This window comes from Cryptomeria japonica, chromosome 3 (assembly GCF_030272615.1).
Source record: "Cryptomeria japonica chromosome 3, Sugi_1.0, whole genome shotgun sequence".
In the NCBI taxonomy this organism is placed as follows: Eukaryota; Viridiplantae; Streptophyta; class Pinopsida; order Cupressales; family Cupressaceae; genus Cryptomeria; species Cryptomeria japonica.
The window spans coordinates 598,607,210-598,625,373 of NC_081407.1; the positions used below are offsets into that span (position 1 = coordinate 598,607,210).

General features: G+C 39.0%; 2 protein-coding genes across 4 annotated transcripts in view; both read left to right on the forward strand.

The window, feature by feature from the left end:
• LOC131035729 (2-oxoglutarate-Fe(II) type oxidoreductase hxnY) overlaps positions 1 to 18,164 on the forward strand; it is a 233,439-nt gene that overhangs the window by 211,358 nt on the left and 3,917 nt on the right. The window lies entirely within an intron of this gene.
• On the forward strand, positions 635 to 4,301 carry LOC131035730 (uncharacterized). Of its 3 annotated transcripts, none has more exons than XM_059218456.1 (6): positions 635 to 1,014; positions 1,293 to 2,251; positions 2,346 to 2,498; positions 2,599 to 2,999; positions 3,154 to 3,559; positions 3,684 to 4,301. In XM_059218456.1, exons 2-5 carry the CDS (start codon positions 2,038 to 2,040, stop codon positions 3,436 to 3,438), a joined length of 1,053 nt encoding a protein of 350 aa, XP_059074439.1. In that variant the 5' UTR covers positions 635 to 1,014; positions 1,293 to 2,037; the 3' UTR covers positions 3,439 to 3,559; positions 3,684 to 4,301. The 3 variants fall into 3 exon arrangements, with proteins under 3 accessions (XP_059074439.1, XP_059074440.1, XP_057823451.2); XM_059218457.1 differs by having other exon boundaries at positions 1,296 to 2,251; XM_057967468.2 differs by lacking the exon at positions 635 to 1,014 and having other exon boundaries at positions 1,226 to 2,251.

The window sequence follows — 18,164 nt, forward strand, 5'->3', positions numbered from 1 at the left end:
TTTCTTTGATGATATATTGACTTTTAGTCCTACTTGGGATGAGCACTTAAGGCACCTTAAGGAGGTGTTGAGCATATTGGAGAGGGAGTCCTTGTACACCAAGGAATATAAATGTGAGTTTGGTATGACGGAGTTGTTATATTTGGGGCATATCATTAGTTCAAAGGGAGTTAGAATTGATCTGGATAAAATCCAAGCTATTGTGAATTGGCCTCCATCGAAGAATCTTACTCAGCTTAAGGGATTCTTTGGGCTTCATGGTTTCTATTGACGTTTCGTCAAGGGGTTCTCATAGCAGGCAACACCACTTACCGACTTGATGAAGAAGGGGGCATTCCTTTGGATAGATCAAGTACAATAATGTTTTGAGAAGTTTAAGTAGTTGATGAGTTCGTGTCCAGTTCTTGCCATTCCGGATTTCACCAGACCTTTTGAGTTGGGGTGTGATGCATCATGAGAGGGCATCGACGTAGTGTTAATGCAGGATAAGCACCCAATAGCATTCGAGAGCAAGAAATTGAGGAGTGCAGAGAGGAGCTATAGTTTATATGATAAGGAAATGCTAGCTATAATGCATGCTTTGGCTAAATTTAGGAAGTCTTTGGTGCACAACAAATTTGTAGTTAAGACCAGAGTTCCCAAACTCGCCGCGAGTCAGGCGAGTTCGCCGAGTTGGCGAGTCGAGCCAACCTCGGCGAGTTTTGCTGACTCGCCGCTCGGACTCGGCCGCGCGATAGGGGCAATTCGGATTTTAAAAAACAAAAATAATAAAAGCTTTTACATTTGTTTTTTTTACCTTTCTCTTTGATATAACCCTAAAAGGTCTTCTAATTGTTAGTTGTGAGAAGAAGAGAGGAAAAGTGAGAGAGAGGAAGGAAAACAAGAGGCCATAGGTTTGCAACCAGCAAGGAAGAAGAGCATCAAGGAGACCACAAATCACATTGGGGAGGCCATAGGCTTGCATTGAGAGCATCAAGGAGTCCAAAGCAAGACTTCTCAACTCATTTGAAAGAGGTAAGGTAGATTTTGCTTGTTTTTTTTAGTATGTTAATGGATTTTTTTCATTTGTTTGTTAATTTTTTTTTAGTTTAACAGTTAACTTTCCAAATCTTGAATGTTTTTATTTTTTTAGCTTAATTACAATGAGAGAAGTAGAATAATGGCAAAGTGCAAACCCTACATGTTTTTAGAAAAAAATTGTAAACATGTATTTACAATTTTATTTTTTTTTAAAGTAGGGTTTGCTGATTTTTTCTATTAGTTTATAACTTTATTAAATTTTCTTATTGCAGCAGCCTTCACGTTTAAAAAACATTCATTTTTCACAATGCCTAAAAAGGATGAGGCTTGGAAATATACTGAAGACTTTATTGGCAGACAAAAAAATCAAACAAAATGTTTTTTTTGTAAAGAAATTAATTTTGGTGGCATCAATAGATTTAAATACCATATTGCCGGCATACCTGGCCATGATATTGAGGTATGCAAATTACAAACTCCTGAGGCAAAACGTTTATGTTATGTCCAATTAGAAAGACATGAACAAGAAAAGTTAACTAAGAAGAGGCAATTGGAAGAGTTAAGTGCTATTGGCTCCCATGCACCCACATCCGCATCTGCATCCGCATCCACATCCGCATCCACATCCGTAGGCTGTGTTGGAGAGGGTTCTTCCATGCCTCCCTTTTACCCTAGTGCTTCTGCTAGTGCTAGTGTTTCTACTTCTACTCCTCCTGGTGGCACTATTACCTTTGGCCCTAGAGTTCGGAAATCCAGGTTGGATAGTTATTTTGTGCCGCGTAGTACTCCTGGGGCACAACCCTCGCTTGAGGGCATGGGTTGGAACAAGGAGGTTCATGATGCTGCAAGAAAACAAATTTGCAAGTTTTGGTACTTTTGCAACATTCCATTTATTGCAGCCAGGTAATTCTTTTTGATTTGATTGCTTTAAGTTTAAAAGTAAATTTATAGTTTGAAGTTGAACTCTACTTTGTCTAATCATAATCTATTTGTGACAAGTCTCCTTATTGGCAAGGCATGGTAGATTCCATAACCATTTGTGGTGCGGGGTTTAAAGCCCCTACCGATGCTGAGTTAAGTGGCCCCCTCTTGTTACAAATGGTTGAGGATATGAAAGTTGAGCTAGAGGACCACCGACAGTCTTGGAGCCAAAAGGGTTGCACCATCATGACAGATGGTTGGACGGATAGGAGGAATAGAACACTCCTAAATTTTCTTGTTTCCTGCGGAGGTGATTGATCATGATTCATTCTAATTTGTACTTCCCTAAATGCATTGAGTAAATTAAATTTTGATTTGTTGAAAGTTTGAAACTCTATTTTCAGGATCCACCATGTTCTTGAAATCTATTGATGCTTCCTCACATGTGAAAAATGCCACATACTTATGTGAGGCTATTGAGGAAGTCATACAAGAGGTGGGGGAAGAAAATGTGGTGCAGGTGGTGACAGATAATGCAGCAAGTTATGTTGCTGCAGGTAAATTTTGAACTTTTCAAGTCTTGATGGAGAGGCATCTATGATTATTTAAAATTTTCTTAACACATCAAAATTTCTAATTAACTTAAAATTGCTGCAGGTAAACTTTTGATGGAGAGGCACCCGAAAATTTTTTGGTCTCCTTGTGCGGCCCATTGCCTTGACCTCATGTTGGAGGATATTGGTAAGCTTGAATGGGTGAAATCAATAGTTGAAAGGGCCAAAAATATCAGCAATTTTATCTACAATCATGCATTGGTCCTTAGCATTATGAGGCAATACATGGGGCAAAAGGAGTTGGCTCGTCCTGGTATCACAAGGTTTGCCTCAAACTTCCTCACACTGAAATCCTTGATAAAATCAAAGGCGGCTTTGAGGTGTATGTTTGTTGGCGAGGAGTGGACTTCCTCATCCTATGCTACGACCATTGCAGGGATAGATGTGGTAAATTGCATTTTTGATGAGCCAGGTTTTTGGACCCCCTGTGGAGAAACCGTGCAGGTAAATTTATTACAATTTAACATTTAGTATCTACTATCTAGTATCTACTATTTAGTAATTTAATTTTAATTTATTAACAATTTAACTTTGCAATTTTTCTTTTTTTTTTTATTTAATTTGTGACTTAATTGTTTTTGTTTAACATTATGTGTAGGTCACTGAGCCCCTCGTAGTTCTCCTACGAGTTGTTGATGGGGAGAATCCCTCTATGGGCTATATATATGAGGGTATGGATAGGGCCAAGGAGGCCATTAGGTCCATATATGCAGGAGATGAGGATAAGTATGGCCCCATTTGGGAGATTATTGATAGGAGATGGCAGAACCAGCTTCACAGGCCCATCCATGCAGCAGCCTATTACCTCAATCCGGCATTTCGATTCTGTGATGACTTCAAGGCAGATGAGGAGGTTCTTAGTGGCCTGTATACAGTAGTTTAAAAGTTGTGTACTGATGGCACAACCTCAAGTACAACGCTCCAGCTGGATAAATATAATAATCGAGAAGGGGCAATCTTCTCAAGCAGCATGTGCATAGAGGCTCGAACACAATTGCAGCCAGGTAGAAATATATGTAAACTTAAGATTCTTAAGTTTATGGCTTATGCATTTTAATTTTTGATTTTATAATCTAGCCTTAAAGTTGGAAATGAGTTTGATTTTTTTTTTCTTTTTTGTTATTTCAGATAGATGGTGGCAAATGTTTGGGCCCTCAACCCCAAACCTTCAAAAAATTGCCATCCGTATTTTGAGCCAGCCATGCAGCGCTTCTGGATGTGAGCGCAATTGGTCCATGTTCGAGCACATCCACTCGAAGAGGCGTAATAGATTGTCTGTGGAGAGGTTGAATGATCTTGTTTTTGTTCATTACAACCTTCGTCTTAGGACCAGACAGATTTTGGACACTGACTCCTCTCCGATCACTTTAGCGGAGATCGATCCAGAGTCTGAGTGGATCACTGAGTCTACCGATCCCGTCTTCACTGAGGAGGACCATGAGTGGGTTGACCAGGCAGACAGAGAGGCTGAGACTGTGGCTATGGCAGAGGAGGAGGATAGAGCACGATCCGGCACAGGCACCTCACGGGCAGAGACTATGGCTTCTCAGTCATCCAGGACCCACATTAGACGCATTTGTAGGAGGCAGACAGACTACTCTGAGGCTGAGGATGAGCTAGAGCCTGAGCCATAGACTTGTTTTTGTTTACAGTTATATATATGTTTGGGAACATTTGATGTCATGGATTTTATATACATTTGACAACATTTATAACTCTATATATCTATGTTTTCTATTTCCTTCAGCTACAATTTACATTTCTACGCATGTGATGGATGTATGTTTATGTATGTGATCAAATTAGCTTCTATTTGATGATGTTATAGTGTCTTTAAGCTTTATTCAATAATGGGTGCATGAAACAAGTTTTAAATCGTTAAAAATCTCTAAATATCAAGGGTTTTTTATTTTGCCAAGTCATAGCCGAGTCGTCGCCGAGTCATAGCCGAGTCATGAGTCGAGTCGGCCTTGCCGAGTCCGAGCCGAGTCCGAGTCTGGGAACTTTGGTTAAGACAAACCATAATAGCCTGAAGCATTTCCCAAATCAGCGAAACCTCAATGACTAGCAGCAAAAGTGGGTAAGCTACAAGTTCACAACTTTGACATCGTCTACATCAAAGGTAAGAAGAATGTAGTTGCCGACACATTATCGAGGAGACCTCACTTGTGCTCCATTAGAGAGATTACAGTTGATTGGAGAGAGTCAATTTTAGCTGAGTATGCCAAGGACCAATGTGCCTTAGACATTATTGATGGTACAATGCATGGTGATAGGTACATCGTTGTAAATGAGCTTATCATTTACAAGGGGAGGATTTTTCTAGTACTAGGATCAGAGATGAAGAAGAAAATCTTAAGAGTCTTTCACGATGTTCCCATGGCAAGGCATCTAGGACACTTCAAGACTTACAAGCAAACTCAGGAACGGTTCACATGGAAAGGTCTCAATCTAAGGTTCTTCAGTATGTGAGAGTGTCCTATTTGTTAGTAGAACAAATAGGATCACTTCCTTGTAGCAAAGTTACTACAGCCCCTACCCATTCCTAATCGGAAGTGGGAATGCATTTCCATGGATTTTATTATGGGCTTGCCTAAGGCCCAAAGCAGGGACTATATCTATGTTGTGGTTGTGTTGATGTGTATTTTGTACACGACCAAACACAGAATAAAATACCTAAAGGTACCTTAACCTCTCTTGATTAAAGTCTCCGAATGCTGAAGATGTCGCGAAAAGGATCAATCGGGATGACTTCAAGGTTCTTTGTTGTAGGATCTCTATGTGTGGATAAGCACCAGTGGTTGTTGTATATGTTGTTTCTTCAAGGGGCCTTACGTACTTTTAGAGAAAGCTTGTCCACATTACTTTCTTTCCAAATGCAGGAACAGGATTTTCCTAACACTAACAGATTTTCAAAAAAATGTCAAAAGATAAGGGTTTTAAAGAAGGAATACTTGAACTGATCCTAAGAATGACTCAATGAAGACTAGACTTGATAAGATTCTACCAATTTCAATTTCACCAAGAAATTACAACTCTACTGGAATTGATACGATCTTCTAAGGGGATTCAATAGTTTTTCAAATCATCAAGGATATAGATACTATCATAGAGATACATATCAATACTTCTAAGAATGATTGAATTCTTAATCAATCTCAAGGTTTCCAGTTGACCACACAAGGCGTCCTTACAATTAGTAAGAAGCTAGTGGTTTGGAATATGAATCTTATCAAAGATCAAGAACAACACTTCATCTTTCAAAATTAAAATTTAAATGCTATTTCAACTGAGAGTGATTCAAGAAGATAAACAATCATGAAGATAGCCACAAGTATTGCAATAAGACACCATAACTTCAATATTTTATTGATCTCATAGCTAAATGGACAACAATTGTTCAAAATTCTTTCTTCACTACTCAATCTTGCTACAACAATAACTTTCTAACTTTCTTCTCTCTAAGCTCTCTCTCTCTTCTCTAACTTTTCTAACTCTCTTTAAAATGAAATGAGTGAGGGTATATATAGCATCCTCAAATACAATGAATGGACTGGATCAAAAGAAGATCAACGGCTGAGATTTTGACACCTAAACCCTAATTAGGGTTTGTTACAAAAAAGTCCCCATTTAGATAAACATCACTAATCCATAGCCAATAAAGAATTGGCACAAATACCGAGGAGACATAGACCAATAGGAATTAAGTTGCCACATCATCCTATAACAACTTTTCATCTAGAATTTTGTTCCCTTTCCTATGCTCTTTCTTAGCATATTCAATGAATCTGGACACAATTCCCTCAATCTCAGCAATGGGAATCTCAGGAAGATTCTTCATTCGTTCTTCCAAGTGAAGGACTTGATCAAAAGCAGTGAGAAGAGTTGTCTCCCATCCAGGTTCAAGTTCTTTGGTCTTCTCAATCAGGAACATAATAGTGTACATTTGATCTCGTTGCTTATCTGTGATGATGTTCTCCTCTTTGCAAAAGATGACCTTGATTCTATCCTCCAACTCTTGGATGTCCACATCTATCTCGATCTCGATCCGCCTATCAAGAATGATACACAACACCTCAAACACCTTATCTTGAATTGGATGAATGATGCTTTCAACTCAGCTGCCTCTGGTGTTGACGTCTTCAAAAAGGACCTCCTTCATCTGGAGCAGAGCTGACCACTGTAGGAGGTTATGGGTTCCTCCATCCATTATCTTTTCTGTACCAGAATTTGTCTTGGTGTTTCTCTTATCACTTGTAAGACTAGAATGATAACATCTCTAGTGTGAGTGAATGCAGCTATAGTTATCATTAGATTATGGATAATCTCAAGGACCTGGATAGCTCGATGAACTGTCTTCATCATTCTTGTTGCAAATTCAACGGCTACCGTGTGGGATTTATCAATCCAAGAACTCACAAGTTGAACCAAGATCTTCACCCTTTCTGCCTCACCTACTGATTCAAGAGGGAGTGATTGTAAAGGGGATACTGCTGGATCCTGATGTCTCAAGGGCTGATTAAGATGACTAAAATAGTTCCTCCAAGCACTGACCTCCCTCTCAAGCTTCTTATTCTTTTCCATTTCTTCTTTAAGTTTGTCTTTAAGTGCTTCAAATGAATCAGTTGCTTCTTCCATCGCTTGCTCGGAGGTAAGTGGACCAAGCTCAAATGTTTCTAAGTCATACTCTTCTGCAAGAATCTCATCCTCATATTTGTCCACCACTGGTGTAGCTACCTGCACTTTCCTGGATCCTATCTCATCTCTAGTTACCTTAGACATCTTTGTGGCCTTCTTCTCCATTACCTCATGAGAATTTCCTATAAGGCTTTCCAAGTCAAACACATCTTCTTCCTCTTCAACCACAACTACCCTTGTCAGTCTCTCTTTCAGCCAATCAGGAATGGCAGATCTTGTTTCCCTCACTTGTATTTCTTTAGGTAGTGGCCTATCTTCCCGGAGAGGAGATGTTGCTTCATCATCATTCTTTTCTTCGAGTTGCTCATTAGCACCAACTTGGGGAGATTGACTTGATGAATGCTGAGGTGTCTGTCCTTTCTCTTGTTTATCATTCTGTACCATGGATTCCATAGACTCATCAATTTCATATACTATTTGCCTCTAATCTTCATCTTGACTTGCTTCCTTTTCATGGCTAGAAGACGTGCTTGGTGGGTGATCAGGATTTGTTTTCTGCTTCTTCTTGGAAGGTTCTCTCTTCTCATGTCCTTCTTTCCTCTTTGAGCCTTTGGAATGAGAAGTATTCTCACTCACACTTGCTTCTCCTTCTTCCGGTCTTGCCTCCAAAGTGAATGTCATTGATACATTCTGCTCCTTCAACTTTTGATGTTGTACATCCACCCATCTGCGAGTGTAGGATAAAACGGGAGCCATCAAAGCTCTCAAGTCTAAAACCTCGGGCTCATTCCAATCTATCTTCACTTCTTTGTCTTCTTTCTCATAGAATGACTGGAGGTATCTACCATTATCCTGGGCTTGATCGGCTACTCTATAAACTTTGCATTTCCTGATGAGATCTAAGGGTAGCCTGGAATGCATCTTTCTTTTGACCTCTAAATCACCTGGGAGATTCATCCAAAAGTCCTCCACCTGAAACTCATGCTTGTACTTCCTACCGACAGTCTCCTCCATATAACCATGAGGATCAAAATTCTCTCGCGAGGCAAAGGATGTGAATGAGTATAAAGATAATTCCTTTTCTGCATCTTCCGCGGCTTGAGTATTAGGACACACTTCAATTGAATTCCCTAGTATGATGGGCACGGGAATTCCATTTCCATGCTTGTGTCTGGATGCCTTCGCATAAGCTGCCAACTGTCTAGTCACCTCAAGTAGCACTATCCTGTCTGTTGGATATCTTGGCAACATGTAGGGAGGTGAAGGACACCCATGAACTCTGATGTATGTGAATTTTTGAAACTGAATGAACCATGCACCATACTTCTTCACAAGCTCTTGTGCATCCAGAGACAATTGATTGTGAATCCCACCTTGCAATTTCCTGGTAATGTTCATCGTGAAGGTGTCATTGACTAACTTGTAGTCACTTCTAGGCGGATGATGCAGATGAACATAAGAATCACAAACTCTTATTTCTCTGGGTCCTCTTCCAATCACTCCTCTGTGAGGTAGCCCTGCATACTCGAAACTCCTGATCAAGGCATATATAACATATGAGCTCATGTGGAATGATTTGGTGGGTCTTAGCCTTCTCAACTGCATGTCCAGACAATTGCTAATGATTCTGGCCCAATGAAGCATTCCTTTTCCTTGGACTATCACTTGTATGAAGAAGAACATCCACTTGTCGAAGAAGAAGGCCTGAGAAGCACCTGTAACTCGATTGAGCAAAGTTATCAAGTCTCTGTATTCCTCCTGGAAGTCAATCCTATGTGGTGTATTAGGAATCTTGTTCAAGCGAGGCCGACTTTTGAGCAACCAATTCTTATTGATGAAGTTCAAACAAGACTCAGGATCATCTTCATAGATCGACCTTGCTCCTTCCAAGCTCTTGTAGATCATATCTTTATGGTCTGGAAGATGAAGAGCTTCGCTTATAGCTTCCTTTGAAAGGTAGGCTAAGATGTTCCCATCTTTGGTTACGATCGTCCTTGATTGTGAGTCATAGTGCCGGGCACACTCGATCATCAACTCATGACACTTGACTGCGGGAGGGAAACCTGCCACCTTGATGATGCCACTCTCGATTATCCTCCTTGCAACAGGTGATGGCTTGCCAATGTAGGGGACCTCTTGAAACTTCTTCACATTGAAGTTTCCTAAGTTGGTGTCTCCGATATTATTCCACTTGGACACGATCTTGGCCTCCAATTCGTCGCTCCTCTGATCTTCCTTGATGAGGGCCTGCCGACTAGTAGATCCTCTGGCTTTGGGGGTCGTCATTTGATGCGTACACAAAAAATTTAAAATTAGTCTTTAAGCATCATACCTTAAAGTATAGAATTTAAGACCTTCCAAAGGAAATGATTCCAAAACATTAATTTGAACATGACATGATAAATCTAGAAATTCTAAATTTTCAAATTAATTATGAATGAAAATTGGATTTTCAAGACTTAGACTTTTAAAAAATGCTATGAAAATCAAAACAAGTCTTGAATAAGAACTTCAAACAATTTGATTCTTCATACCTCTTCTTGAATGCTTAACTATCAACCTTGGAAATGGAAGGAAAAAGATCAGATCTTGCTGGATAAGGATTGGATTTTGGTCTCCCTTTAGATGAATTATGTCTTGATTAACCTTCAAAAGAAGTTCGCCTTCCACTAACCTCCAACTACTTAGCAAATTCTGGAAATTTAGCCTCCAACTTGGTAAGAAATTCGCCTCCAATCTGCTAGATTTCGCTCCTCCAATCTGCTCCTCTAAATTCGCATAAGAAGGAATGAATGAATGATTTGCATTTTGAAACAATACTCCTCTCTTATATAGGGCGCTCACCCTAATTAACTATGAGGCCGACCTAGTTTTTTAGCAATAAAACAAATAAAATTCCCTTTAGGAAGAGGCCGACTTGCTTGTAAAAGCAAGTAAATGCATTTTGAGCGCTCACCTATATTTTTTAAATTTTAAAATTGATTTTAAGGCCTCCAAGGTGGATTTTATATTTATATTAAGGCTTTAAAAATTAATTAATTAATTTGCAAATGCCTTAATTCATGTGAACTTGATTTAGACTCCTCGAATGTCTTGAATTTGGCTAATTTGGTGAAAATTGAGGAACATCAAGGTTTGATCAAGGCTTAATGAGGCTCTTTGCTTCTTAGGCATTGAAATATCCGAAGTGATGAAGGCCTAAATTATTTCAAGACTTGTTTGAATTCTCATCTAGGCTAGTTTGCTTCATGAATCAAAATCTTCACAACCTAGGTTTGCCATCACAATTTTGCATTTTACCTTCAACTTAGCCTAAACAAGGTGAATAATAGGTGTTTTCAAGAATTTCGCCCTGGACCCTTTGGAAGGGTCAGGAGCGATTTTTCAAATTAGGTCCTGAATACCTTGTTTTTGACTCCAAAATCTCCCGGAAGGCGAGCTTATGTTTGTTTTGACCTAATCAAAGTCTTGCATTTCAAACTTTTATCATTTCACATGAGGAAATTAGGTGAAAATGAAAATTTCGCCTTGGACCCTTTGGAAGGGTCAAGAGCGATTTTTGCTTATTAGGACAAAATTCACCTTAATTTGATCGTTGACCTCCTCCAAGGCAATCTCCAGGGTTCATTTATCTCCATTACTGGGTTAGCTCATCAAAACTTTGAAGGAAATATTGCATTTTTGGGAATTTCGCCCTAGACCCTTTGGAAGGGTCAGGAGCGAAATTCTCTCCTGAGCTCAAAATTCTCATTTTAGAAGGTCCAAAACCTCTTCAAGGCATTCCAAATAGGTTCTTTCATTGTAGTCCAGGCTTAGTCTCACTCAAATTTGGGAGAAAAAGGTGATTTTAGGGTTTTTCGCCCTGGACCCTCTGGAAGGGTCAAGAGCGATTTTTCTTGTTTAGGCTTACTCCTTCATCATTTTGTCTTGAATCCACCCCTCAAGGCTAGGCAATGGTCTTCTTCATTCACTCCATCCAAGCTTGGTTTGTTCCTGCAAGGCAAAATAGGGGGTTTTGAGATTTTTGCCCTGGACCCTTTGGAAGGGTCAGGAGCGAAAATCCTTCTCTGACCTAGAATCATCATTTTTTGGAACAAACATCCACTCAAAGGTGGTCTCAAGGGCAATTTCTAGCTTGGTTTAGCCTTGTCTTAGCACAAACTTGAAAGGAATGCATTGGTTTTGGTTTTTTTTCGCTCTGGACCCTCTGGAAGGGTCAGGAGCGATTTTTAGGTTTTAGAGCAATTCCTTCATCCTTTCAACTTCAAATCATTTTCAAGGTATAGAACATCACGCCTCACTCCCATCCAAGTCATGAATAGCAAAATCTTGTCTTAAATTTGCAAGAAAAAGGGAGAATTTGGAAATTTCGCTCTGGACCCTTTGGAAGGGTCAGGAGCGAATTTCCTTCTTGGCTTCAAAATTTTCATTCTTAGCAATCCAATTCCACTCCAAGGCAATTCAAAAGTCCTCTCAAACCCATGTCTAAGCTTGGTCTAGTCCAATCTTTGGAAGAAAAGATAGGTTTTAGGATTTTCACCCTGGACCCTCTGGAAGGGTCAGGAGCGAAAATCATGTTCTAGGCTTAATTGCTTCCTCTTGACCATCTCAATCATCTTCAAAAGGCAAAACACACTTCTTCACACCCATTAAAGGCATAAAATCTAAAAAGTTGCCTTGACCTTGCAAGAAAATAGGTGTTTTTTTAGGAATTTCACTCTGGACCCTTTGGAATGGCCAGGAGCGAAATTCACCATTTGGCTCAATTCCTTCACTTTTTGATGATTTCTTGCAACCTCAATTCACTCCCAGGGGTAATTCTTTCTATGCTTGACCTTATCCCATACTTGGCTTAACAAAATTTGATAGCAAAAGGTGGTTTTAAGGAAATTCGCTCTGGACCCTCTGGAAGGGTCAGGAGCGAAAATTGCAATCTTGACCAAAAAATCTTCATTTTTTTACCTTAAAACTTCTTTGCCAAGTGGGATTTCATGTTTCATCATGCTAGGATTAAGGTTTCATATCCAAGAAAGGCTAAAAATGTGTTTATAAGGAATTTCGCTATGGACCCTCTGGAAGGGTCAGGAGCGAAATTGCCTTTCCTGGCCAGAATCCTTCATTTTCTTCACTTCTAAACATGCCCAAGGTTTTCAACATGCTCATTCTTCCTTTAATCATGCCTTTAACACTTCAATTTGACCAAACTGGGCAAGAAATGTCTCTTATAGAGATTTTCGCCCTGGACCCTCTGGAAGGGTCAGGAGCGAAAATTAGGTTTTAGGCTTATTCCATCATCCTTTCAAGTTGAATTCACCTCTCAAAGGAAAAAAACACTATTCCTCTCTCATCCATGCCATAAAAACCAAAACTTGACTTGACTTTGCAAGAAAATAGATGATTGAGGAATTTTCGCCCTAGATCCTCTGGAAGGGTCAGGAGCGAAAATTCTCCTTTTGGGCAAAATCCTTCATTTTTTCAATTTGAAACTCCTTCAGGAGGCAAAAACAAGCTATTCTTCTTCCATTCATGTCAAAAACTTGACCTTCTTCATTGCAAAATAAGAGCCTTTTGGGAATTTCGCCCTGGACCCTTTGGAAGGGTTAGGAGCGAAATTTCCCTTCTTGTCCAAAAATCTTTCATTTTGCAAGCTTCCAAACCTTCAAAGGTACCAAATGATGTCCAATCTTCATTCCAAGAGACCCTGCACATGAGAACTTAGCCAAAGTTAGGAAGAAATAAGCTCTAACAAGATTTTCGCTCTGGACCCTCTGGAAGGGTCAGGAGCGAAATCTCCATTCCAGGCCAAATTGCTCAGTTTTCAAGTTTTAAACCACCTCATAAGGCAAAGTTAGGTCTTTTTCTAAGCTAGGAACAAAATTGCAAGTTTATCCAAGGCAAGAAATAGTGTTTAGGATGAAATTTGCCCTGGACCTTCTGGAAGGGTCAGGAGCGAAATTCCTCTTTCAGGTATCATCTTGCTCTTCAAATTCAATCAAATCCTTCTCCAGGCAAGAACACATCAATTCACCTCCAAACGTGCCCTAGAAAGCATCACTTAGTCAAAAATGAGGAGAATAAGAGGTTCACAATGATTTTCGCCCTGGACCCTCTGGAAGGGTCAGGAGCGATTTTGACATTTCTAGGCTATATGTTACCTTGATTCGCTTCATCTTCCATTAAACTTAGTCAAACCACCTCCTTTTCTTCACTAGCTCTACTCAACTGACTTAGACAGGGAAACAAACAAGACCCTGACAAGAAAAACTCTCTTTCATTCTAGACCTAACCTGAGACCTATTCTCCTTGTTCCTTGATCTAACCAACTTGACTCTCTTGAAAGGCATGCTTCATTTTGGCAATCTTGAGGCTTCAGGCAGACGACTAACAACCTCCCTAAACAAGACTAGACTTGGCTTGAAAGAAACCCTAAAACGAGCTTCCAAGGTTTAGCCCTAATCTAGCCAACCTAGGTAGACCACTCACTCACTCAAAACCCTAAAAGCAGAGAGAAAAACAAGCAAAGAGAAAGCAAAACCTAAGGCAAAAAGAGGGGGTCCCCATTCTAATGGGGCGATGTGTGAAATGGTCACAACAGGTTGATAGACTCACAAAGTTTGCTCACTTTCCAATTTTAGCCACATACATAGCAGCATAGGCTGCTGATTTATTCTTCAAAGAGGTATTTAGGCTCCACGAATTTCCATGGAATAGTTAGTGACCGGGACAACAAATCTATGAGTCACTTTTGGTAGGAGTTATTCAAATTTAGTGAGATAGAGCTTACTCTGAGTACTAGTTACCACCCGTAGACAGATAGGTAGATAGAGATTGTTAATAAGTGGGTGGAGGGATACCTCAAGAACTACATCGCAGGGCTACAAAATGCATGGGTTAAGTGGATACATTTGTGTGAGTACTGTTATAATGCAACTTACCACATGTCTATACAGATGTCACCATTTATGGCCCTCTATGGGTATGAGGCACCGAGTTTCTTAGATCTATTGCTTGGAGATAGTAGAGTGCCTAGTGCCAAGGACCCATTGCAAGAGAGTTAGGACATAATGGGGTCTTTGAAGGAGAATATTCAAAAGGCACAAAATTAGCAAAAGCAGTATGCGAATCAGTGAAGAGTTGAGTGGTCATTTGAGGTGGGTGACATGGTGTATCTGATGCTATAGCCTATTGTCAGTCCACACTCAAGAAAAAGGGAGCTGAGAAATTGAAGCCATGGTACTATGGACCATTTAGGGTCTTCAAGAGGATAGGAGAGGTGGCTTATGAGTTGGATTTACTGGCAGAGAGCAGGGTACACAATGTGTTTCATGTGTCTCACCTCAAGAAGGCATTGGGACACAAAGTGGTTCCTTCTACAGTTTTACCTCCCCTAGATGAAGAGGGGAAACTAATTCTCATCCTTGAGGCTATTATTGACACTCGAGAGTGTAGATTGAGGAGGAGAGTCATTACATAGTATTTGGTGAAGCGAAAGGACCTACCAGTAGAGGATGCTATGTGGGAGAGTGAGCATATATTATAGCATCCGGAGTTGAGAGTGCTTGAGGGCAAGCATTCTCGAGAAGGGTGGACTGTAATGACCTCTTCTTAGGAACTTTCTATTTTTAGTAAGGTTAGCCTATTAGCAGTGGTTCCTATAGGCTAATACAATGGATAGGGAATCCATCCGAGACTGGTGGACCTTGCAAGAGGTCATTTGTGGTATTTCGGGCACTTAAAGCTGACTTCCTATTTTTCAGGAGGTACTACTATTTTTAGGCATCACCAATGGACCACAGGTTCAGCATTCGTTTTCAGTTTTCAAGGCCAAGGGTTGATTATAATTAAATATTTAAATATTAAAGTTAATATAACTTAACTAATGTTTAATTTTAATAAATTAAATTTACTTTATTATAAAGCAACTTAATAAAATAAAGTGACTTCTGAAATTGAATTAAAAGGTTACTTTATAAATTAATAATGAAGTGACTTTATAAAGTCACATATATTTTCCAATAAAGGGATCGCACATTTTGACTATAGCCAAATGGATTAATAAAGGGGATTTATAAATTAAATTAAAAAGGCAAAAATCCTCAAGATGTGCGTGGGTTTTGGGAAAAGAAGAATAAAGTCATTTTATGTGTCCCATTTGGATATTTAGGAGATTATTCATTGCAGAAAATTGGCTGAAGCTGAAAGGGTTTTTTCAAGAAGATGAAATCCTTCACAGTTGTTGAATGCTTGTAGGTGTGGAGGGTCACCCAAGGGCATTGTTACAGGTGACTTCAATCCAAGGTTGCATTTGAGCATTCAATTATAGGTTTTGGTTCATTTCTTTCGGAGGAAGCTCTTTCTAGTTGTAAGTAATGTTCTTATCATCTTTCTACAGTTGGACGATAGAGATTGATATATTATATGGAGGGTTATAGTTCTGCTTGAATTTACTTAAAGGGGTTTGCTAGGCAAGATTGTGAAGCCATTCAAAAGACAATTTATCTGCCATTTACAATGGTTTACAGGCAAAGCTGCACATGAAATAAAGGCTGCATGGGTTTATTGGAAGCAATTTCAGATCATTTGTGGGTCCATTTAGGTTGTACCAGGCTGCTGCAACCAGACACCCCTCTTCCTCTTCATTTCAGCTATTTACAATGGGGCGTTTGGAGTTAGGTTGCCTAGCAGATTTGAGGTGTAGGGTTTGGTGCACTAGATCTGCATTTTCAGAATTATTATTCTTGCTTGTAGTTGATTTGGTATGTTTGTTAAATCATTTAAATACGATCTGGAATTCAAGGATTTAAGAAATTGTTTATTGTATTGTCTAGAATTGTTATTTTAATTTATAGCAATGTTTCCTAGTATTTATATTTCGACATTCATATATCAAAAAAAAAAAAAAATCACAAAAAATCACAAAAAAAATCAGCAGTTAGATATCTAGAACAGGGTGACTCTTGTCCTCCTATGATCTACTATGGAAATCACGAATTGCTTGTTAATATTACTATTGGTGTTAGGAGGAAGAAATTGTGAAGTCTTAAGACAATTTGTTATTCAAGTTTGCTGTTTGTGAAGATCGGGGGCATGACAGTGCCCAACACCACACTTTTAACATAAAATTTACATTTTCATCATTCTATGAAAAATTGGGCATGATAATAGGATAAAATGGAAAATACCCCAAAATTGCTCAAAGCAATTCATACACTCATCCAAATTAATTGGTTTAAACATAGAAAATGCTTCTCTTCATCATACAAATCATTTGCAAGCAATAAGAAATGAAAAGAAGAAATGAGAGAGAAATAAGATTCTGACCTCAAGTTTGCATCAAATTTGAAACCACAAATACTCCAAAAACACCAAACGAGAGAAAAAATCCAAGGAGCAGCACTTACTCCTATCCATTCCTATCCCGATGCAATAAATCTCATTCAAGTCCACCTAAAAATGCATTCACAACTTCAAGCAAAGGAGGGTTTTTCCAAAATTCTCAAACTCAAAATTGTCTGTCAAATGAGCACTTTTCCCTTATAAAACCCAATTGACTTTTTGAAAATAAAATAATTAAATAAAGCTTTAATTCCCACATTCATAAACTTGCCCCAATGAAACACATTAAAATGAGCATTAATAAGCCCCATAAAAATATTCTCAAAACATTTAAATAACCATTAAACCACCAAAATCACGTCAAAATTAAATAAATTGATAATTAAAACTTAAATTCCCCAAAAATCCAAATTTAACCCAATAATAAAATGCGATCATAGTGAGTACAAATAAGGCACAATTACATCTTCGAAACATTAAATAACTATAGAAACCTATAACCTCATTTCAGCATTAAATTTAATGAAAAAATACAAAATGACATAAATGTCTAGACACTCTTTACACGTCAATCACATAGGGAATTAAGTTTTTTTGAAATGTTACCATCACAGTATTTGTAATATCCCAGTAAGTTTTTTTTGAATTTTCAAGGCCGGCAATAACATCAACAAGGAATTAACCCGTTAAGGTTAGAAAACATAATTGAAACCATACTGGAAAGTAACCCTTCCACTTTTTGATCACCAAGTGCCCAATGTGGGAAGGTGAGAGCATACGGTGTTGAGGGGATCATTAGCATAAGAAAACTGAAACATAATGCAATGCTTGGGTGGCAAGCTAGCCCCTTTCGCTTATCCAACGGGAGAACAAGGAAACTTGGCGGTAAACCAGCCAAGTGAGATACACAAAACAAGAATCACTCAACCGCAATATTTCAGCGGGAGGACTGCAATTACATAATAACCTCAACTCGACCGCTTATGCAGCGGGAGGACCATTACACAAGCTATCACTCGACCACTTATTCAGTGGGAGGACTGAAAATTACAAAGTTGCTGAATATTAGGCGGCAAGCCAGCCTCTTCCACTTATTTAGTGGGATGAAAGTTACAAAAAATAGAACTGGTTAGTAGTACTACTACCTAACCTTACAATAACAGAGATGAGAGAAAGAGAGTAATGCAGATTTCCACAATAAGAATATAAACTTCTGTTACAACCAATCTGTAGGCTGAAATTACAAATCAGTAGCCTATGGAAATGCCAAAATGCTCATAACTCCCTCATTACACATCCGAATCAGTTCAAACCAGTCCCAAACCCACAATATATCACTCACAATAGCAACTAATCAAAACTACAACCCAAACAACCCCTTATTTATTTTGCATGCATCCCAATGCAAAAACAGAAACCCACGCTATACCTAGGAATTTCGATTTGATCTAGGAGATTAAAAGCTTAATTAAAATTGCTATAAACTCACAAAATGTATCGCCATTGCTGGGAAGGAGGATAGAGCTGATACCCATAACCGTTAGTCGCTTCAGCAAAGAGGTGATTGAAAATGTGCTTCAGCCACAGGCAAAACCAGCAAGTCTCCAGAATCGCTTCAACACCAAAAATGTCTAT